This window comes from Neomonachus schauinslandi, chromosome 13, assembly GCF_002201575.2.
Source record: "Neomonachus schauinslandi chromosome 13, ASM220157v2, whole genome shotgun sequence".
Classification (NCBI taxonomy): Eukaryota; Metazoa; Chordata; class Mammalia; order Carnivora; family Phocidae; genus Neomonachus; species Neomonachus schauinslandi.
The window spans coordinates 76563242-76586899 of NC_058415.1; the positions used below are offsets into that span (position 1 = coordinate 76563242).

At 44.1% G+C, this 23658-nt stretch overlaps 1 protein-coding gene and 1 pseudogene across 3 annotated transcripts in view; both read right to left on the reverse strand.

The window, feature by feature from the left end:
• The window catches only part of ASTN2 (astrotactin 2), an 865697-nt gene that overhangs the window by 455329 nt on the left and 386710 nt on the right, over positions 1 to 23658 (reverse strand). For all 3 annotated transcript variants that reach the window (XM_021691760.1, XM_021691759.1, XM_021691761.2), the window contains one exon: positions 21466 to 21633. In XM_021691760.1, coding sequence (XP_021547435.1) covers positions 21466 to 21633 — 168 coding nt within the window. The remainder of the gene's footprint in view (positions 1 to 21465; positions 21634 to 23658) is intronic.
• Positions 11464 to 11594, reverse strand: LOC123326609 (annotated as a pseudogene).

Consider the following 23658-nt stretch of genomic DNA (forward strand, 5'->3'; position numbering starts at 1 on the left):
TCTCTCCTTCTCTCTCTCTCTCAAATAAATAAATAAAATATTTGGGGAAAAAAAGAGAGCGTGGAAAAAAAACATGGGAATAGGAGATTGGGGTTAAGGAAAATGTACCCTGTGGTAGAATGAATTACTGCTGTCAAGTCTTCATTTCCTACAGTAGTATGCAGTCACATGCTTGCCACGGCTGATGGTGGGAAGAGTGAGCTCTCTTCCCGGGCCTTTGTATGCAGGTTTAGCATGTTACTTGCTTTGACCAATGGGATGACAGCAGACATGATGTGAACAAGGTCTGAAATGTGCTGTTTGGCTGGGCTTGCTCTCTGGCATTCCTGCTTCTTGCCAGGAGAAAACCAGGCTCTAAGTAGTGGCCGGTCCAAGGAGGATGAGGGGCATGTGGGACAGAACTGGATGCAGCCTGAGCTTAGAGACAAGTGCAGCTGAGCCCTAGCTAGCCTGGCCCACCCAGGTGTGTAACAAAGGGGAAAATGCGTCTAGTTGTTGACAACAACACACTGTGGTTGTCTGTTAGGCAGCATTAGTGTAAAAAAGCTGATGCACCTCCAATCTGCATGCCCCCCTTCTATGAATAATGCTCTCACTTTCATCCCAAAATGGAAACCGTAGAAACATCTCTGACCTGACTTCATTTTTTCATCCTCAACATCCGAATGGCACCTGAATCCCCCTGATTCTATCTCTTTGTTGTCACTCAGACCCACCCCTTCCCACCTTTCCCACTATCACTGCCCCAGGAAGGCCCTCGACACTGTCCCTGCACGTTGTTGAAAGTTTTATCACTGATGATAAGCTTTCAGTGTCCTCCCATCAATCTGAGTGATGGCCAGTTACCTCTTCAAAGAGCAGCTACACCCATGGCTCATCCCCAAAACTATCAGTGGCCCCCAGGTGCTCTCAGGACAGAGTTCACATACCCCTGGTCTAACATCCAAAGCCCTTCATGACTGGGCGCAGCCAATGGTCCCAGCCTTATCAATCGCTCTCCTCCCTTATACACTTCCTGCCCTAACCTCTTGGGTTTACTGATAATAACAGGGCCATCAGAGACCCACCTGCAGACCAGGGTCTGCTTCTTGTAGTAGGTCTGCTCTGATCCTACTCCTTGAGCAGAGCAGAGCCTGAGAATTGGAGACAGAGATGTTCAACAGAGGAGAAACCAGGGTTGAGAGGGAGTAGGAGGTGAAGAGAAAATTAAGTGGCAAAATGATATTTAGGAGAGGAATGAGATCATGTGGGCAGTTTGAATGTCAGCAGTATCCTCAGGGAATATATTTTACAATGCTGACGCCTCTGAACCTTGAGCAAATCTTTCTGTTTTGCTAGGCCACAGTCTTCCTGTCTGTAAAATGAGCAGCTAATACTCAGAGACCCCCAAACACCCTTCCAAATCTTGCTCAAATCCCAGGCCTTGATTCTTCTTCTAACACGTTCTGGTCTTGTCTCTTGAGGTTAGTGTTTCCCTAGGGGCTGAGGGGGAGGTGAAGAACGTTAGGGAAGGTTGGGAGTTGGGAGAACAGAGGTTTGGAGGCAGAAAAGCATGAGTGGAGTGAACTAACAAGACGGTATGATTGGGATCTTTATGAAGTGAGGACGACTTCTCTAGAAGTCTTCTCTAGAAGTCTGCATGACCTAGGGTGGGTTCCCTCCCTCCCTGGGACTCAGTCTCTCTATCTGTGCACTGAGAAGGTGGTCTGGATGACATCCAAGCAACCTCCCAAGGGCACCTCTGCTGTCTCTTTCTTCCTTACGCTATAGGAGTGACACGTTTCAGCCTTGTTCTTCCCCAAACATTTGAGACACATTTGGATGCCTGCATTATGGCTGCCAGCCTCTCACTGCCATTCATCATCATGCCTCTGAGCACAAGAAGGAAAAAAAAAAAAGAGGCTGAAGGGTTCTCGTGGTGCAGGCTGGCGATCAGGCCTGATGGAGATCAGAGTCCTTAATCAAGGCTACCTGGGGGGCTAATGGGCACTGACTCAGCTAATGGGGCAGCCCGTGTGGAATGCCTGGGCTCTGAAAGGCCAGCTGCCAGACCACACCAGGGCTCCCATTTCAGGCGACCCCTCGCCCCCTAGCCTCATCCACCCCTGAATGCGCCATGCACACGATTATCTATAAATCAGTGTCTGAGAGAAAAGCATGTGGGTAATAGATTCTCTTAAAATTGTGGCTGACTGCGGATGGAGGGGGATGAGGCAGCCTCACCAGCAGCAGCCTGGAACTGATGGAAGCAGAGGCTGACAGCCCGAACCACCAGGAAGGATCATGGAATTCCTGACCAAATGCACAGGGCGGGGCCTGCCGCCGGGGGCGTGCCCTCCCCACCACTGCCCCTGCCTTGCCCGGAGCCTGCATCACCCATGCTTCTCAAGTCACCCTGGAAGGGGTGGAGCGTAGGGGGAGCAAGGGTAACAAGCAGGAGGAGGGAAGCCAGCATCAGCCCGCGAATTAGAGCCATCTGGGGCTCACTCCTCAGCTTACTACACACAGACCCAGTGGCCTCCGTCGGCGGCTGCACTACTCTGGGCCTCAGTTTCCTCATCAGGAAATGGACATATTAACCCCAATTTTTAAAACCGTCACAAGGACTGGGGGTAACCTATTACACACGATTCCCGGGGCGCCTGGGTGGTGCAGTCGGTTAAGCATCGACTCTTGATTTTGGTTCAGGTCATGACCTCGGGGTCGTGAAACCGAGCCCCCCCGTCAGGCTCCGCGCTCAGCGTGGATCTGCTTGGGACCCCCACCTGCGATGCACTCGCTCTCCCTCTAAAAGCAAGAAAATGATGACCACATCACTGCACGTGTAGGTGGCTCAGTGTGAGCTGTTATCCTTGTCGTTGGTGTTACTGCCGAGTGCACTGCCATCGAGCCGGCCCCCCCAGGCCATACCTCCTCTCTGGCTTGGTGCCCTTGCCCCTCTTGGGTGCTGCCCCTTCCCGGGCTTCCTGCCGTGTGGGTTCATTCCTCCCTTTTTTCCTCCCCACATGGTTCTTGCCTCCTGTCTGGTCCAGATCTTACTTCTTCCGACCATTTCTCATTCTCAGTACAATTCCTGTGTGCCTGGCGCGGGTGGGATCGCGGCACAGAGACGAATCCATCCGATTCTCCACCACAAGCAGCTGACACTCAGGTGTCACCAAGAAGAAAATACATTGCTACCACAAGCTGTGATTTGGGCTGGGGAGGACTCGGAGGGTGTGCAAAGAGCCGCGGGATCGCAGGGAAAGAGCATCAAACTCTGCCCCCCCAAGGTCGGGGACATGCCAGCAAAGAGGGAAGATAACAAGAGGGGACACTGAGAGTCCTAACTGCTGGGTGGTTTTGGAAGTTCCTTACTTATATTAACTCATGTGACCCTCACAATAAACCTAAGATGCAGGTTCTACTTTCAACCCCATCTTACAGATGAGGAGACTGAGGCCCAGAGGGGTTAAGTAACTTACTGGACTGATGTCACAAACAGAAGTGTTGCCAAGGCCAGGACTGGAACCCAGAGACGGTGCTGCTGGTCCCAGGCTGTACCACCTCTCTCCCAAGGGGGTGTAGGAATTTTCCAGAGGAAGGACTGGGAGCAAAGGAAGGTCACAGCACCACAGGAAATCCTGGGCCCTTTTTTTTCTCGGATCAGCAGAGCCAGAGGGCTTTGCAGGCACTGAGGAACACTGCCTTATCCCACAGGCATGGAGAAACTCCTGGAAACCTCTATATCCCCTCTGCAAAGAGAGTCCTTTCCAAATGCTGACTCCAAGCACTGTGCATGGAGAGAGGGTGTTTAGAGAAGACAGGCACTGGAGTCAGGACAGGGTCTGAACTCTTCATTTGTCACCCAGTGGCTCCATGATTTTGCACAATTTCGTGTCTCTGACCAAGACTCTATTTCCTCAGTTCTACAACAAGCTTGATCAGGTCTGCCCCTCTCCCTGAACAACGTCCAGAATGTTCTATCCCCACTATGAGCTCCATAAGCACAGCCCGTGATTGCTATGATTATTACTAGGGAATTGCCTTCATGTTCCTTCCCGCCCACAGCTCTTATCTTGGACACCTCGGCTGTAATTGGGGAAGAGGAAAAGGCTAAGAGTTGCTTATGGATCCTGTTAAGCATTTCATGTTTGATCTACTTCCTCACCTTTAATCCATCCAGCCACTCTGTCCTGATTTTACAGATGAGGAAACTGAAGCCCCCAGGGGTTAAATGACTGGCCTTCAGTTTGCACAGCAAGAAGATAACAGATTCAGGATTTGAATTCCATTCTTCTCGACTCTGGAGCCAACGCCCCCCCCACACTGTCCCAGGTAAGATGGAGGAGTTCAGCATGATCCTGCACGTCACTCAAAATGACCCACTGTGGTGGCTCTACCTGGCCGCCTACCACGCCTCTACTGGAACTTACGGGGATATAGATGAGATGAGGCGATGTGGTTGTCATTCCTCAGGCCCCTGTGGCTCTGTTTCTCTACTAGCTGATGGGTGGCCTTGTTCAAGATCCTTCATCTCTCTGAGCCTCATCCTTCTTACCCAGAAGACGGGGAACATAAGTCCTGTCCTGTCCCATTCACAAGGATGCGGTAAGGATAAAATACACACTATTCTATTCAGGACACGGGATGATTAATAATGCAGTTGTTCCCCACTTGCACAAAACCTGAACCAGCAAAGTGAAATATACAAAATAGATTAAGCAGAGGGTAATTATTCATTTTGCAAAAGAGTTCTTCACTCTACAAAAGAGACGCACTGATGGGTTTTTTTTTCAAGCACCAGCTATCTTTGTGAGTTTAAAATCAAATCTCATTTATAAAATTAAAGCAAAAAAGAATAATGATTTTCCAGATGTGCACTGAGTACAAGGGGCCACACACACATGTGCGCGCGCGCACACACACACGGATGTGTCCTGCCCGAGCCAGCCACGCCCTAAAGCAAGGTGGTCCGGACACCATGAAGATGGAGCCTTTGCCTCTGGCTTGAGGAATTGGGGGAGAACCAAGAGAACCAGGGGACAGCATGTGACATCTGCACTCTGTTCAGAGGCATCTCTTCCTCAGAGTAACCTCCGCCTCAGCTCTAGGCAGATGGTCAGGGTCTCAGGTATAGCTTCTCTGGGAAACTAGAGAACCATCATTTCCAGGACTTCCATCTGGAGTATTATACCGTTTCACATAATGTGCATATTCAGCTGAACCCAGCTCATTTCCACTTTGCTAATCTCACTCCTGATTATATTCATATTCACATTCTTGCTCTGCCAACCCCCCAACCCCAGCTCTCTTCTGATGATGGTTCTCTCTTCCCCTCTTCTCTGTCTCCCTTTTTGGTTCTCAGTCTTTGTGCATTTGCTCCTGCCTCAGTTTCCCTCTTTGGTCTCTGCTTTTCTGCCTTTGCCTTTCTCTGTGTGTGTGTGCCTCTATATTCCTCACTGTCCACCTTCCTGTAAGCCTCTTTCCTTTGTAGACAGGAAAAGGACAGTGAAAAGGACTTCAGTTTAAGTCACACAGGTGCAGGTTAAATCCCCAGACTCACTGCGTCCATGAAAGAGACAAAAAAAGGAGAGTCTGTCTACTTCAAGGGTTAATGTAATGATTACATAAGATATGGTGAGTAAAGGTGCCTAGAGCAAAGAATACATTCACATCCTGTTAATTCCACTCCCCCTACTTTTCTGCCTCTTTTTCTTGATTTTTCTCATTCTCCATCTTTCCCTTTACTTCCCATCCATTCTGCTCTCTTAGTCCCAATCTCACACAAGCACACACACCACAGCCTCTTCCCCACCCCCTGTCCCGGGCCCCGCCCCTAACCCCACCCAGGCCCCACCACTTTACCTCTACCCAGGCTCCACCCCCTTAGCCCTCCCCAGGCCCCTCCTCTCTACCCTTCCCCAAGCCCCATCCCTTTACCCCTGCCCCAGGCTCCCCCTCCTCAATCCACCCCAGGCCCTGCCTCCTCATCCCTCCCCAGGCCCCCTGCCTCCTTAGGCTTCCCCAGGCTCTACCCCTCAGCCACCACCACCCCAGGAGACTCCCACAGTCCCTGCCCCTCACCTGCTACCCCAAGCAGCCCCCACGTTCCAGCAAGGATTTAATTACAGAATGGCACAGGGCCCCATTACTAAGACACACATTCTTTCACAAAATGTTTTTACGGTACATTTACTGGTATATGATAGAGAATCATCATGAATCATTAAAATTAAGCAACGTGGGTCCAAGTGGCCTGCACCAGGCTTCACTAGGAAGTCAGGCTTTGCTGTTAAGTCCATTTTGGGCCATTTGAAAGCTGGCAGCAGACCGTTTACTGCACAGGGTGACGCCACCTGACCTCGCCTGACTTTTGTGTGAAGCATCTCGAATTCCTGGATGCCCTGTCCTGAGGGACGATCTTGGTGTGATCAGCATAAAATCCATATACCTCCCGACCCCTGTTGTCTGGTAGAAACCCATCTATTGAAATTTCAATTAAAAGACCATTTAACAAAAACCAAAAGGCTGGGATGATACACACATACACACACACACACATGTACACACTCTTCTCTTTTTCAGAGACCTTTAATCACCTACATCAAAATGGAAGCTGCCTTCAGTCTAGAAGAGAAAGGGCAGTGGTGTAATGGGCTGGTTCCCATCAAATAACCAGAAAAGGCTAGTGCTATTACTAAGTGCTGTGTTTTAAATGGTTTTGTGGAGGCTGCTTCTGCTCAGAAATCTATCACCACGCCTTCCATTCCATCACGATTGAGACTTTTGGGGGTTAAGTCAACACTGGGGGTTCTTTTTGCCCCTGATTCAATAATTCCCATTTGTTGAACACATATATTTGCCATATTATGTAGCGGGTAGTTTGTACTGATTACAATCGTCACAATAACCTAGCAAAGGTGAATACCTTTTCCTTTGATGAAAAAAGAGCAGGAAATTGAAGGTTGGGGAAAATTAAGCAGTTTGCTCAAAACCGCACCAATAGTTTCAGACAGAGCCAAGATTTTAACCCAGGTCTGCCTGACTTCAGTGCTTTCCCTTTTTTTCCCTTTTCATCTGACTGCCTCTCCAAAAACAAAATAGCCCACGCTGGGGGCAGCTTGATTTTGAGCAAATGGGGTGGTGGCAGTGTCTCAACTGCTTCCCTCCCTGGTGACTGACTCAGCCTTGGGTCTCAGTCAATGTTTGTGAAAGAAAGACGTTAATGAAGCTGATGGGGAACTCACCATGCCCCAGATGTCCTGGATGGGAACACCTCTTTGCGTGAATGGGTGGATCGGATCATACGCCTGGAAGACAAACCTGACAAAAACACTTCTAGAAGCTGATACCACCTTCAGATGTTGTAAAAGGCTTCTGAAGGCCTTGACTGCGAGCCTCCATTCCAAGGATAAAAAATGTTGACTGCTTACGTTGTCCTCAAGAGATGGAGAAATCAAGCTTCTGCAAGCATGGTGGTCGGGAGACCTCTACTCTGCCATGAACTTCCTGAATGACTTGAGCAAGTCCCTGACCCTCTCTGAATCCCAACCTCATCTGCTGTAGAAAGAGGGAGTTCAACTGGATGGTCTGCATGGTTCTTCCCAGCCTGGACCTCTTTCCTCTTTGAATCCCCAACTGGACTCTGTAGGAGAATCTTCAAATGTTTCTTAGGAGGACAGATGGAGAAGCCACTGTCAGAGTTTATACACGCCCCCCCCCACCAATTTTAAGGGGCACTCAGGGCTGTGCAAAGCAGGGTTGACACCCTCTGATGAATGTCTCCTTAGATATTGTGCCAGAGCCTCCTCCATCTGGGTCCCAGCCAGGGGACCCTGACTCCCTGAGTCCCAGCCCCGCTTGGCACAGTGCCCAGAAAAGCTCTGCTCAGCCCTCACTTATAGCACATATCCCTGTCACTGACTCAATTCTGTCATCCTAGGTCATCGGTGTCTGTTATCATCCAAAGGTTTGTGTCTCCCCAAATTCATATAGTGAAGCCCCTAACACCCAACATGACGGTATTTGGAGGTGGGGCCTTTGGGAGGTAATCAGGGTTAGATGAGGTCATGAAGCAGGGACCTTGTGATAGGATTATAGGGAGCGGAGGAGAGGCAGATCTCACACTCTGTACACACACACACTGCAGAAAGGCCATGTGAGGTCACAGACAGAAGTCAAGAAGTTGGTCTTCCACAAGCAGGAAGAGAACTCTCACCAGGAACCAATTCAGTGGTATCTCGACGCTGGACTCCCCAGCCTCCGGAGCTGTGAGAAATAAGGTTCTGTTGTTCAAGCCACCAGTCTATGATATTTTTGTTATGACAGCCCCAGCAGACTAAGACAGTATCATCCTCTCCTCGGTCTTTAGAGACAATGTGAAAACTGGTTCTGGATCTCATCCACATATGGGGGACCCAGCACTGGATTCCTCATTTCTGATGTTGAGAGAATGAAACCAATTTGTTAGAAAACTCCAAGGGACAGAGATGGCAGCTTCTTTTGCTCATTATCCCCAACACTGGGCACAATGCCTGGCATATAATTGGTGCTCAGTAAATCACTGCAATGAATGAAATGCAATATCTTGATTCCAGGAACTTCTTTCCACCACCACCGCTACTACCCTGGCCGAAGCCACCACCATCTCTATCCTGGATAATCATATCAGTCTCCTAAACAGCCCCCCTGCTATCACTCTTGCCTGTTCCCTATAGATTTTTCTCAATGGAGTAACAGAGTGATCATTTTAAAAGTAAGTTAGATAACATCAGTCCTCGGGTCAGAATGTCCCTGTGGCTTTTTGCTGAGCTCAGGTTGAAAGCCAACGTTCTTACAATGTCTCTCTGGTCCCTCTCTGACCCCAGCTCCTAATATTCGCCTAGTATCCAGTGAAGCCCACGAATATTCTATGTGATCTTCCTCAAATGTGTGAGGCACAATCTGCTCTCAACGCCTCTGTCCCTGCCATTCCCTCAGCCTGGACTCCACTTTCCCCAGATATCCACAAAGCATGCTTTGCTTCCTCACCTCCCCAATCACGCCTACCTTGAACACCCTACTTAAATTTGCAATCACACCTCTCCTTCTCATTCACCACCCACTCTTCCTGCAGCCTCTTTACTAAAAAAATCATCTTCTAACATAGGATACAATTTATTTGTTATTACATATACTCTAATTATCTGTTTGTCCCCTTTCCCCACTAGAATGTGAGCTCCATGATGATCACGGTTTTTATCTATTGTGTTCATTCTCTCAGTGCCTGACATCCTGCTTGAATTAAGATGATTGAGAAATAAATACCAGTTGAATGTTAAATGAACAAACACACAAATGAATGAATAAATTCCAAAACCGTTCTTTAACTCAGATGTCAAAGTATTAAATGAATCTACTAGACCAACCAGGGGTTGGCAAATTTTTCCTGTGAAGGCCCAGTTGATAAATATTTAAGGTTTTGCAAGCCACAGAGTCATGACTTCTCAACCATGTTACTGTAGTTAAACTAATGAGTATGGCTGTGTTTCAATAAAACTTTATGAAAAACAGCAGTTTTCCTGGGGCTATAGTTTGCAGACCCCTAAACCAGAGTAATCTCCATCAGCACATAGCACCACACCTAGCACAGCCCCGTCACTCAATAAATAATTTGAAGTGACATATATATGAAATGTAGTTCTACTCTTCACTCTGTCACAGCACTGTCCAAGTGAACTTGCTGTACTGGAAATGTTCTACATCTACACTCTCCAATATGGCAGCCACTAGCCACATGTGGCTAATGCACACTTGAAATGTGATGTGAGTTAATTTACATGTTAATTTAAATAGCCACATATGGCTACTAGGTACCATATTGGACACAGTAGCTCAATCACAAACATTGTTTTGCTTCATGCTCCAAGTCTAGCCCCTCTCCCTCTTGGAAGCCCTACCCAACTGCTAAGGTTCATAGTAACTGTTTTTTTTAATCCTACGATTCTCATTTCATTCAATTCATGCTTTGACTAGAGCTATAACAATACTTAATATTCGTTGAGCTTTGTGTACCAGGCATTGTGCTAAATGCTTAATATGTTTTATCTAGTTTAATGCTGGGCAGAGCATTGGCCTTCAATGCATATTTGCAATACTCATTCTAAGTTGGAGAGCACTCAGAAAATCTAATTACAGCTGATCCTTGAACAGCATGAGGGATGGGATGCCAGCCCCCAGGCACAGTTGAAAATCCATGTATAATTTTTGACTTTCCAAAAACTTAATTCTGGGAAGCCTTACTGATTAAACATAAATAGTCAATTAACACATATTTTGCATGTTATATGTATTATATACTATATCCTTACAATAAACGAGAGAAAAGAAAATGTTATTAAGAAAATCGTAAGAAAGAAAATACACCTACCATATTGCGTTTCTCAAAAAAATTCTGCATGTAAGCAGACCTGCACAGTTCAAACCTGTGTTGTTTAAGGGTCAACTGTAATTTCCTTTTGTATTATAAATAAAGAAACTGAGGCCCAGAGAACAAAGTGACATGTCAAAGGTCACACTATTAGTCAAAACTGCAAATCTAGTAGTGAAGCCCATGGAATTTGTCTCTAAACCCAGTGTTTCTTCTTTCATTCACTCATTCCATCATTCATTATTAAACATTGACAGCATACTAGACAATTTGCTGGGCTTGGGGTTAAATGGTACATACCACAGGTGCAATCTTTGCCTTATATAGCATATGGTCTCTTGGAGAGCGAGGACTTGAACACAGAATCATACAAACAAACATATAATTAGACATTGTGATTTTGTACTGATAGCACAGATCAGGGGTTAAGAGGATACACTCTCAAGCCCAAGTTCTAGGATTCCAATCTAGACTCTACCACTTCCTAGATGTGTGGCTTTGGGAAAATCCATTAACTTAGGTGATTCAGTTTCCTCAGCTGTAAAATGGTAATAATAGGGTATTACACCAATTCTAAGACACACAGTTTTCCACATTTTCACACCCTTGAAATGAGGATTTGTGTGTTATTAATATCTTAATGGGTTTTTTTCTTAGTGGTATGTAAAATATTGGCACTTGTATCTGACTATGTCTTGCTTCAGTTAAAATATGATTGTATCTACCTTCTGGGGCTATTGAAGGGATTAAATGATATATGTGAAGTCCATAGAGACATATTTTGTACTGTACAATGGGCATTATTATTGTTAGTTATCATTATTTACTCTAAAGGAAAATAAAGTGTACTAATATTGCATAAAACATAGGGAATAACTGAGTCTAGAAGGTCAGCAAAAACCTTGAGGATGAGACATTTAAACTGGACCATGAAGGGTAAGGAGAAGGGAAGAAAGGGAAGAATAAGGCTTATAAGGAATGAAGGTGGGTGGAGAGCAGACTGTTGCATGCAGAGGGAACAGCACCGGCGAAGACCCTGTCACAATGGCTACCGGAAATGATTGACCATTATCCAGTGTGGACCACTTCACAACATGGCTTTGTATCCTATGAAAACTCCCAGCCCCCACCTCTACTTTTCAATTAGCAATAATCGCGCCTCAGATAAACCTCATTGGCTACGATACTGCCACTGAGCAAAGCTCCCCACCTCTACTTTGACCATCATCTTCCTTTTCCATACTTTTGTTTCTTGATAGTTCACTGGTCATAAAGTATTACAGATATATTTAGAAGTTTCTGAATCTTTTTAAATAGTAGGACAGCTACCATTTATAGAGAAACCGATCTATCTTTGTAATACGCTTGTTGAATAAAATTAAATATAGTCCCTAATTTAAATGCCAGTAAATTATATTTTTGACGATGAAGCTAGTCTTAAAAGTGGAGAGCTTCCCTTCTTTTTGGCATATTCATCCCAGAGGTCATAATCAGAGATACCTCAAGTTATCTTCCCTTTTGCAACTTTACCAGATGACACTTGTGATCTCTCACAACCTCTTTCTTTCAAGTTCAGCAGCAAAGGTTACCTTGGACTTTCACTGAGGCTGGCAAGCTCCCAGTAAGAAAATATTTTCAGTCTCTTTTGCAGCCCATTCTAACCTTCTTGTCCTTCCAAATTTGTGAACAGTCAGTCCTGCTGCTTTCTGTTGTGGGCTTTCTGAGATTTTATGACCTCATCTTTGACACAGATTGTCCTTCTTCAAAAGACCTCAACCCTCTTCTACAACATAATATTTTACAACACATCTAGACCAAATATAGCAAGACTCCTGAAAAGAGATATAAAATGGTTTCCCTACAACTCATAAATGCTGTCACAGTTCCAACCCTGACTTCTGCATATCTCCCTTGTCCCCAATCCAATTGGGTCCTTTTATTTTTTCAAGCCAACTTATTCTAAATTCTTTGTCCAAAGGATTCATGCCTACCTCTGAGAATTCTTTGCAAATACCTATCAAAGAGAGAATGCCAGAATGCCTATCTCCTCTCAATGCTAAGCAAACTTCTCAAACACAGCCTCCTCAAATAGTAGCTTCTTACTCAGTCTGGGTCCAAATCCCAGCTGTGATCCTTAGTAAATATATGACCTTGGGAATTTCATCCAACCAACTTTAAGACATAGTTTCTTGTATGGAAAGTGGAAGCAACAGTAACTACATAGACGTGTTGTTATGAAGCCCAAGATAGTTATAGAAAGCCACAGCAATTATGCTTGGTACGCAATAAGTGCATAATAAATTGCAGATGTTGTCATTGTTACCCCAGTATTCATGCACCCCTTGATATGGTATCAAAACTCCACCACGCCTCTCTTAACTGTAAGTTATCTCTGGCCATTGTCTAACACCCCCATCTATAATGTATCGGCAATGAACCTGCATCAAATGGATCAATCTGATGAGATAAATGGTATTTTATGGTTAACATTCATTTCATGGTCTTTAAACAGAAAAAAAAAAAAAAAACCTCAGTTTGTTGTTTGAATGGCTTCTGTTGGAAATATTTCTTTTTTAAGTTTGATTTCATTATCTCACATGTCTGAATAATGAGGCACAGAGTTCATTAATTGACAGTAAGTTTAGATGAGTTTTGTTTAATTCGGGTTCTAGTAAACTTCTGGACCAAGGAATGGTAATGTAGAGATCATTATGAATTGTGAGGATTAAGAGTGACTCACTTCATGGAGGTTTGATTTCCCTAGTTGAGGCCCACTGGAGAAAGAACATAGTGGGACACACTAATCCTAAACCGGTAAAGGATAGAGCTTACTTTATTTGAGTTCAAAAAAGACTAGTGGTACCCATCTCAAAGGAGAAGGTGACTTCCAGAAGAGAGCTGTACCAGGTAAAAGTTTAGCAAAAACCCCTAGCCAAAATACCACTGTCAACGCCCAGAGAGCTATCCACGGTCCTGACACCAGAACCATGCACCCAACCCATTGACCAAGCCCTGACATTTCACCAAATGAAACTTGCTTCTCTCTCTTTCATTTGTTCGTTTGTTCATTCATTCATTCACTCATTCACTCATTCATTCATTCATTCATTCATTTGTCCAAGAAAAGATGCATTGATTCAGGAACTGTTTCAGTGACTGAGCTACAGCAATAAACATGATGAGCATAGGACAAGTTTTAATAAAACTTTTCTCATACACAAATCTCTCCTCTCTGGTCTGCCAGGAAGTTGACTCTCTATAGATAAATCTCAGTTTATTTAACTGTGCACTAATTTACTTAGATCCTATATATCTGGTACCTGGAAACACCCATTCTACAATCTCCTTCAAGGCAGGGACATTCTCCATCTCTGTGAATTCTTGAATTTACAACTTCATAAAGTCCTTGTGTCCCATTAAACTTTAATAATACAAGGCTAAGTAAATACCAGGAGTAATCTATAAGCATTAGAAATATTTAGTACAATATAAGACATATATATGATATAACTACACTCAGTGTATTCTCATTTGATATCTTATTGCAAATGAAAAGTGGCTGCTGAAGACATGAAAATAAACTGAATATGACGGGGAACATGACTGAAGTTCATATCAATTTGAAAAGAAAATTCAATCTGCTTTAACTGCCATTTACAAATTGTTTCAATCATACTTATGCTGTAAGTTATTAGTGCTCAAAAGGTCATAGAAACATGAATTTTGAGCTGAGAAATATCTTAAGAATTATTCAGGGTTGTAATTCATATCTTGCCACTAATTTACTGAGTGACACTGGGCAACTTGCTTAGCCTCAGTGGCCTTCAGTCTCCTCATTAGATCAGACAAGATGATCACTAGGGGTCTTCCTTGCATTAAAAGTTGTTTCCACTAATTTCTTTGTTGGAGAGAATGAATATGAAGTTCACAGCATATGCCATACTCAAGGTCAAGTGACAAATTTGTGGCCAAGCTGGCACCAGGATTGAGAACCTGGGACTTTCCCCATTGCACTAGTTTCAAAGTCACACAAGGACTAAATGAAAGGCCAGCAGATAGGAATGTCCAGGTTATGGTAAGTTTCTCTGATAGGTGGTCAGCTCCCAGAGGTCAGAGACAACATCCTATTTTCTTCTTAAATAATTTAACCCAGTGGGCAATGCTGGATTAGAGGTGTCTCATGAAATATTTATTAAATTAATTGAAAAATACATTGAGTTAATTACATGAAGGCCCTAGGGACTGCATAACTGATTATAGAATTAACAGCAGACACAATGTTTTGAGTGCTCACCATACATTAGATACTGTGCTGAATGTATTTGAAATGTGATTTTTTGGGGCGCCTGGGTGGCTCAGTTGTTAAGCGTCTGCCTTCGGCTCAGGTCATGATCCCAGGGTCCTGGGATCGAGCCCCGCATCGGGCTCCCTGCTCGGCGGGAAGCCTGCTTCTCCCTCTCCCACTCCCCCTGCTTGTGTTCTCTCTCTCGCTGTGTCTCTCTCTGTCAAATAAAAATAAATAAAATCTTTAAAAAAAAAAAAAGAAATGTGATTTTTCATCTCATTCTCACAGCACCCTGCCAAAGAAGACTTACTCTCATTTTTTCATATATATAAAAAATCAAGCTTGACTATATTAAATGACTTTCTCAAAGCCCTACTACCAGTAAACAGAAAAGCAAAGATCTGAACCTGGTCTGACTCAAAAGGTTATTCCAATTCTACTCTGGTTCACTAAATGCTTGAATGAATAAATAAAGAGATGAATGACTTAGTGACTAAATGCATTAGTGTTCTGCCATTACTTGCTTTGTGTGGTTTGAAGCCATATTGTCAAAGATTTTGTGTACAGAATTTAACACGATACCACACATGTGCAGAGCTTTAGTAAAGCTGTTTCACCATAGGATTTACCAATGGTGACATTTTGAAGAGCCAAAGCCTGATCATTTAAACATTCTGGTGCTGCATTATATGGGACTATAGCAAGAAGTTCTTGAATATTCGCTTCTGTCCTCAGAGATGAAGTGTGATGGTAGTAGCCTACTCTGGAAAGGAGCACAACACCACCCGCTGGCAACATTTTCAGGCCTTCTCTATGCCTTCAATGAAGCCCTTCCTTGCCTTGGTCCTGTATTGGTTTGTTCTCATCCCATTCACCATTATGAAGGTAAATGTTTAATGACTGGCTTTCCAAAGAAAACCAGCCATGATTTGTAACATTAACCAATTTTGTTGATATAAATACTTTCATCATAGCCAATTTTCAAGCTATTTACATGACATAACCAAACAAAGAGTTAGGAAGAGAGGATAACAATCAACTCTCATTAGTCTCATGAGCTGTCACACAGGCCAGCTCCAGCACACCATGTATCCAATTCCATAATCATCCCTGTGGGTGATACTAATTGTTGAAATCCCCAGAAGAACACACTTGAGCTGGGCTATGGCACACAGCCAGGAAAAGTTGGCCAAGTTCATCCATTCATCATGGCAATTATATATTCTTCAGCAGCACTACATCCCGACTTTTCTCCTTCTTCTTGGTCAGTTTAGATGAATGATCCTTCTCATTGGGATGTCCCCTAAAGCTTTAAGACATGATGAGCAATGTTGGGACTCTATGACTTTGTTCAGTTCAATGGATCCCGCCACAGAAGGAGGAGCTTACTGAAGGGAAGCAAAGCCACTTTTGACAGATCTAAGGCCTGAGTGTGTGCAGGGGTTGGGGGTTTAGTTTTTCCATGACTTCCCCCATAGTCTAATTCCCAATGGGAGGTAAGGGAGGGGAGGCCCAGCTATTCCCTTAGACAGTTAGTTGGTCCCCCAAACAACTGGACAGATGTGGAAGGTAGTTTCCCTTTTCCAGTATCCAACATAGTCTTACTAAATCCCTTAGTGGCTCACAGAATCTTCAGATCTTTATCTCTCTGTGAGTTCTCTTCATCTTACCTTTCTAACTTCATCACCTGCCTCTTCCCTAGTTCTCCTCCACCACCTCGCGTGCAGCACATTCTCTAGATGCCAGCCCAGCTATACCACTTTCTGGTTCTTGGAATAATTCTAAACTTTCTTCCTCTTGATTTCAACCATTAAGCTCCCTCTCTGAAAGGACACATCCTACTCATCCTCCCCACTGACTCTACCAGGTTCAGCTAAAAGGTCAGGCACTTCATGACGTATCTTCTGAAATCCCCATCCAGAATACATTTCTCCCTTTTCTCCGGGCATGAGCTACTTTTTTAATGTCTGTTCTTGATTTATCCCACATTGTGTCTTTTATAATAGCTATATATGAGCATATTATTTTTATCCCTGTGAAAATGTGAAATCCATGAAGGCAGGAACATTGTCCAATTTGTCTGTGATTTCCCATAGCACTTAACACACAAGACTTATGAGTTGTGGAATTAAGAAAATCTTGTTTGATTCGAATCTAACAAATCGAAATAAATTTTTTCAAAATGGGTCTGAGTCAATACCCATGAAAATATGTTCATGGATCTTATGTTCCCATTTCCACTCCTTACCTGTAGATAGTCCCATCCATATATGCCTTGAGTGACTTGTAAGAGTAAGGTTCTTTGCTGGACATTGGGGTGGGAAGGATACAGGAGTAAATTAGATACAGTCCCTGCTCTTAAGGAGCTTACATTTTAGTAGGGCGGGCAAATTTCCAAACAAGAACTCAAGTTTTAATCAGATTTGTAGTCAACAGAGAACTCTGATGATACTGCGGAAGTCATCCATTCCACCAAGAGGGAAAGAGAGGTAAACAGTGAACAGAATTTTACAAAGTAGATGATTAGAGAATGGGAGACATTTCAGGTAGAGAAAGGAGCCTGAACTCTAGTCAGAAGGTCAAACTTTGCATGGGGTGTTTGAGAGGACTATTGTGAAGTTGAGCAGAGTGAAGACTGCAAGGAGAGTGCTCTTAGGGATGTGGCTGAATGCGAGGATGAAGCCAGAGCCTTCTAGCTTGTCTGGCTACTGGATGGTTCCTGGTACCCAATTTCTCTAGAGCTGGGAAATATTTAATCTGAGTTCATATGTAAGTGGATATGGAGGAAGAAACTAAAAATTGGTGTATAAAATTGTTTCAAGGAGCATATAAATTTCCTTCCTTCCTTCATCCTTTCATGACTTTCTGTGCACTAATTATATGTCAGCAATAGGCTAAGTTTTAAAGATACAGAGATAAGCAAGACACATGCTTTGAATCCCCTTTCACCAGCCTTTAACAAAGCTTACAGTCTGGTGACAGACCCAGACGAGGAAAGAACAATGACAAGAACTATGGCATAGGGAAGTACAGAGGCTATGAGAGCAGAGAGGAGGGCTCCTCAATAGAGTCAAGGGTCTGGGCTGAATGGAATGGAAATAAAAAAAGAACCCTTGATCTCCCAGTAAAAGGGGGAGAAAGACATTTCAAGAGAGAGGAAACACCCCATCAAAGGGATGTAGGCATGAGAGGGTATGGTGCCTTCAGGGAATTACAGGTCTCAGTGTACCTAGAGTCCAAGGTATGTGGCAAACAGAGGTAGAAAATAAAGTGACAGACATGAGCATAGCTTTGTCAGATAAATAAATTAACAAATATGGCATCTGGGACTTCTCTTGTTCGTGTGGAAAATGAGAAGACTATTTGGGAGGAAGAATGTTTAGAGCCTTGGTGCACCAAGAGTTGTCCTTGGCCAGAAGCATCAGCAATAGCTGGTAGCTTTTTAGAAATGTGCCATCTTAAACCCACACTAGACCTGCAGAGGCTTGAGAAGCATTGATCAAGAGCACAGGCTCCTGAGTTGGAATCCTGGCCCTCTATCTGCTGGCTATGTGCCTTTGATCCTCTCACTTTTCTTCTCTGGCATCAATATCATCAATAATAAAGTTGAGAAGGTCAACCCAGTGGATTCTAGTAGCATTTTCAGCTCTGTAGGGTGTGTGTGTGTGTGTGCGTGTGTGTGTGTGTGTGTGTGTGTTTAATTCTAAGGGATACTGGTAGGAGAGTTGATCATTTCCAAAACTGGCTAACACATGCCTCCTTCCTGAATGACCCACTGTTTGGAATCATGCCCTCAAGTTTGCAGCTAACGGAAAAGATCATCAGAAACAATGAACCTACACCTGAAGGCAGATCAGCTGGGAAACCAGAAGGTCAGACCCTCAGGTACTCACCACTCTGCTAGCTGGGGGCTTTGTGTGGGGAGGGAAAAGTGGTGATCCCTCCCACCATAATCCTGTCTGCCTTTTAAGGAAAGAAAAAGAAAAAAAAAAAGAGAATGTACAGGATCAGATCCAGAGGCACATAATTCTACAAGGGCTTTCCTGGTTGTTGTGTGATGATAATCAAGAGTGTGTGTGTGTGTGTGTGTGTGTGTATAAATATGCATGTGTGTGTGTGTAAATATGTGCATGCGTGTGTGTGTGTGTGTGTTGGGAATAAAAAGGTACTGCTTAGGGTGACAGTGACTTAAAGCCTAAATGTTTTAATTAAGAGAAAGAAGATTCAGCTGTCTGGTCAAATGGTACACTAGAGTTGCTTTGCATTTTCCAAATAGCTTCCCCAATAGGCCTATGCAAAGGCTGCAAAAATGTGTCTAAACAGGCTCCCAACTAAAGGATAAGAGGAGATGGTGGTCAGAAAGCCAAATCCTGTGCAGCTCTGCAGAGGCTCAAGGGTTAGCCTGGAGAAGCTCTCCCTTCGCTCCTGAGCTATTGCCCCATGGAGAAGTGAAGGAGAGCTGGGGTAGGAGGGAGCACACCCTTGACCTGGGCCACTGCACAGGGGCTGCCCCATGGGCATCATGCAATGGATTTTCCAGGCAAGATGGTCAGACTCTTGTTAATGAAGAAAGGGATGAAGTTCCAGAGAGACTATAGCAATATAAGTTGTAGGAAGAGCACAGGACTGGGAGCAAGAATAGCTTCATTTCTAACTTGCTCTGGGATCTTGGCTCTCTTCTCTAACTCCTATTTCCCTATTTGTACACATTAGTAACCAGCATTTATTGAGCAACAACGATGAAGAAGAGATGGTCCATTTCCTAAGCATTTACTATAAATAAGACAGTGTCTCCTGGGTTTAAATACCAAGTGTATGCTGTTGACTCATAAATTTCTATCTCCAGCTAAAACTTCTTTGAATTGGACTTTTGGATTCCAATGCCTATTTTCTATCTCTACTTGATGTTTAGTAGTCAACTTGAACTTACATCCCAAACAGCACCCTTGATCCCCCTCACTTCAATCCCAACCCTCCTACAGCATCCTCTGACTCAATGAAAGAGATGTCCTTTCATCCACTGTCCAGATTGAATCATTTGGAATTATCTTTGACCCCTCTATACTTCTCACCTTTCATATCCAATAACAAGTCCTGTCAAATCTACCCTCTGAATGTCCAGGATTTCACCATCTTTGCCCCTTACCCTGTGGGTCAAGCCACTGCCAACTCTTGCCTACGTTGGGATAATAGTTCCCTTGAATGTGAAGTCAATTTGCCATGCACCAGCCAGAGTGCTTCTGGTTAAAATGCAGGCCACATGATGTCACTCCTTGGGCTCAAAATCCTCCAGTGACATCCCATCACACTCAGAGTGAAATCCTAAGTCCTTGTCATCCTATATAACTCCCTGCAGCCACCCCCACCCAATCTTCTGCTTTTCACATTTGCCTCCTACTCTTCCCCTCTCTCACCTCCATCCAACCACACTGTTCCTCCTGTTCAACTAATGGCACACTCCTGAACTCCTGCTACAACATGCTGGTTCTTGTCGTTGCCTCTGCGTAGAACACCGTCCCCTCCAAATAGTCACATGGCTTCCTCCATCTTTGCCTCGCGGTGCCCACTCAAATGTCCCCTTCTCAGAGAAGCCTCCCCTGACCACTGCATGTAATAATGGCTCCGCTTCCACTCCCAGCTTAGCATCCCCTGTGCTGTGTGCTCTCCCCCAGCATGCATCATCACCTGACACAATACATATACTTTCCTGTTGGTCTGTTGCAGCCCAACAGAACTTTCTGCAGGGCTGGGGATGTTCTATATCTGAGTTGTCCAAGAGGTAGCCATTGGTCACATGGAGCTACACAGCACTTGATAGATGGCTAACATAACTGGGGAAATGAATGCTGACTTTATTTAATTCTACTTAATTTAAATTTAAATAGCCACCTGTGGCTAGTGGCTACCTTGTTAGACAGTGCAGATTGAATGTCTCCTTAGAATATAAACTTAATCAAGGCAGAGATTATGCCAGTTTTGTCCACTGCTATATCCTCAATGCCTAGGGAAGTGTCTGCCTATTCAATAAATACCTATCAAATGAAGGAGTAAATGAATATACTAGGGGCTTTCCATGCATTATCTCATTTAATCCTAACAACAGCCTTGTGAGTTAAATGCTGTTTTCATTCTCTGGTACTCAGAGGAAATGTCTTTCTGAAGAACACCCAGCTACTTTGTACCCTATGACCAACATCTCCCCATTTAAGATGAGTAAGTCCTAGGGATCTTATGTACAACATAGTGAACTCTTAATGATTCTGTTTTATATACTTCAAAGTTGCTAAGAGGGTAGATCTTAAGCATTATCACCATAAAAAAATGGTATATGAATTGATCGGGGTGTTAATGAGTCTTAAGGTGGTAATCATTTTATAGTGTATACATGTATTAAATCATCACAGCATACACCTTAAACTTACAAAATGCTATATGTCAATTATATCTCAGTAAAACTGGTAAAAAAAGGAAAAGGACATCCAGCTATTAAGAGGTGGATAGGATCTGAGCTCAGGGATGCCAGATGATGTTCAGATACCTTGCTTTGCTGAAACCAGACCAGATGCTCTCTGTGGTCCTTTCTACTTCTGGGATTCTGTGGTTTTATAGAACTTTCTCCCTGGCCCATTGATAGCAGCACATGGTTTAACCGCCAATGGAACGGATGGGCCTTCAGGTCAAACCCCTTGTCCATGGCTCAGAAGCCATGATTCTTCAGGTACAAGGCATGCAGGCCATCTTGCAGCCTGCCTCCTCCCTCCCTCCATCCCCAGCCTAGCCCACGGCTCACCAGTTTCTGGATCGCAGAGCTGCTCACAGGCATCTGTCGTCCTCTGCCCGCAGAGGTCTCTCACCCATGGGGAGGTGGCGTTGATCTGGTAATACAGGGACAGCTTGGCCGGGTTTAACCAGTCTGAGACATCCAGGTAGCTCCCTTCACTCACCACAAAGCTGCTCCCTGTGGGTGAACAGAGAGAAAGACAGCTACTTTCTCTCCGACTGTAGGATGCCGATGTATCTTGGTGCTGATGTGCAGGCCAGGAACACAGGCAGGTGCATGCAAGCAATCCCCCTACCCCAGGTCCTCTGTTTGCACTCGTCTACCCACACTGACAGAGCATTTTTACAATATGCCAGCCATGGTATCAGCAGCCAGGAGAGAAAGAGACAAGTCAGATGCAGAGACAGTTCAGCCTAGCGGATAAAAGTTGGGCCCTTAGGACTGATAGAGATTTGGGTTCAAATGCAGAATCCACCCTTATCTGCCATTGACTTTGTGCAAGCCACTCAATGCCTCTGGCCTTAGTGACATCATCTGTAAATAGGAATATCAATGGAACCCACCTCGTTGTTGTAAAAATTGAATAAATTAATGTAGATAAAAATTCTATGCTTAGCCAGGGCCTGACTTTTCCTAGGAAAGAATGCTTAAACATTAAAATTCAAAAGAAAAAAAAATGCTAATATCCCTGTCACCCAGGCATCCTCCAACCCCCTCCCCCGCCCCGCCGCCCCTAACAGGGGTCATTAATGCCCACAGGGGCCAGGTATGTGATATTAATGGGAGAGACTAACTGAGCAGCTTCTTGGCCACCTGGCCTAGATTTTGTTTTTTATTTTATTAGAGAGAGAGAGGGAGGTATGGGGACAGAGAGAAATTCAAAGAAATCCATAGCACCTTTAAGAAAAAAAGCCGTACTTGGTCCATAGAAAATGCCTTAATGTTGGGGAATGATGGAGTTTGGGGTGACCTGGCACCACGGGTTCTGTCAGACTAGAGTAGCTGCAGGCCAGCTCCAGCCAGCTCTTGCCAAATGGATCTAAAAGCCAGTGGTACAAGAATGTCAGGTCTTCTTCAGGAGAGGCTAAAAATTCCCATTTTGATTGTAATCAAGCAATTTGGAAATAATGACTTAAATTTGCTCTTAAACTTGTGCAAGTCAAGGGTGTCTTGAGTGGCACAGTTGGTTAAGCAGCCGACTCTTGATTTCGGCTCAGGTCATGATCTCAGGGTCCTGGGATCCAGCCCTATGTCAGGCTCCCAGCTCAGCAGGGAAACTGCTTCAGGATTCTCTCCCTCTCCCTCTCCCTCTGCTCCTCCCCTCCTTGCTCACACACACACACTCTCTCTCTCTCAAATAAATAAATAAATAAACAAATAAACAAATCTTTAAAAAAAGAGCTTGTGTAAGTCAAACAAAAGACCCTACCTTGTAATCTACGCTCTAAAATACTCCCTTTGACATACATATATATGTACACACATACATATACATCTATATACACATACATACATACATGAACACATACATGCATACATATATGGATTACATTACACACACACACATATTCTTTGAAGGCAAGGAACAAAAGCCTGTGCAAAGTGGCTGCATATTGGTTATAAATGGTGAATGTATGTATGCAGTAATGGACAAAGGTAGCCCACAACAAAAAGGAAAAAAAAGGCCCTTCAATAGATAAATGGATAAAGATGTGGTCCATATATACAATGGAATATTACTCAGCCATCAGACATTGCATCAACATGGATGGGACTGGAGGAGATTATGCTAAGTGAAATAGTCAAGCAGAGAAAGTCCATTATCATATGGTTTCACTTATTTGTGGAACATAAGGAATAGCATGGAGGACATTAGGAGAAGGAAGGGAAAAATGAAGGGGGGGAATCGGAGGGGGAGACGACCACGAGAGACGAGAGAAACAAACTGAGGGCTTTAGAGAGGAGGGGGGTGGGGGGATGGGTTAGCCTGGTGATGGGTATTAAGAAGGGCATGTATTGCATGGAGCACTGGGTGTTATACTCAAAAAATGAATCATGGAACACTACAACAAAAACTAATGATGTATTGTATGGTGACTAACATAACATAACATAATAAAAAAAAAAAGGCATCCAAATTGGTAAGGAAGAAGTAAGACTTCTACTATTTACAGATGACGTGATGCTATATATAGAAAATCC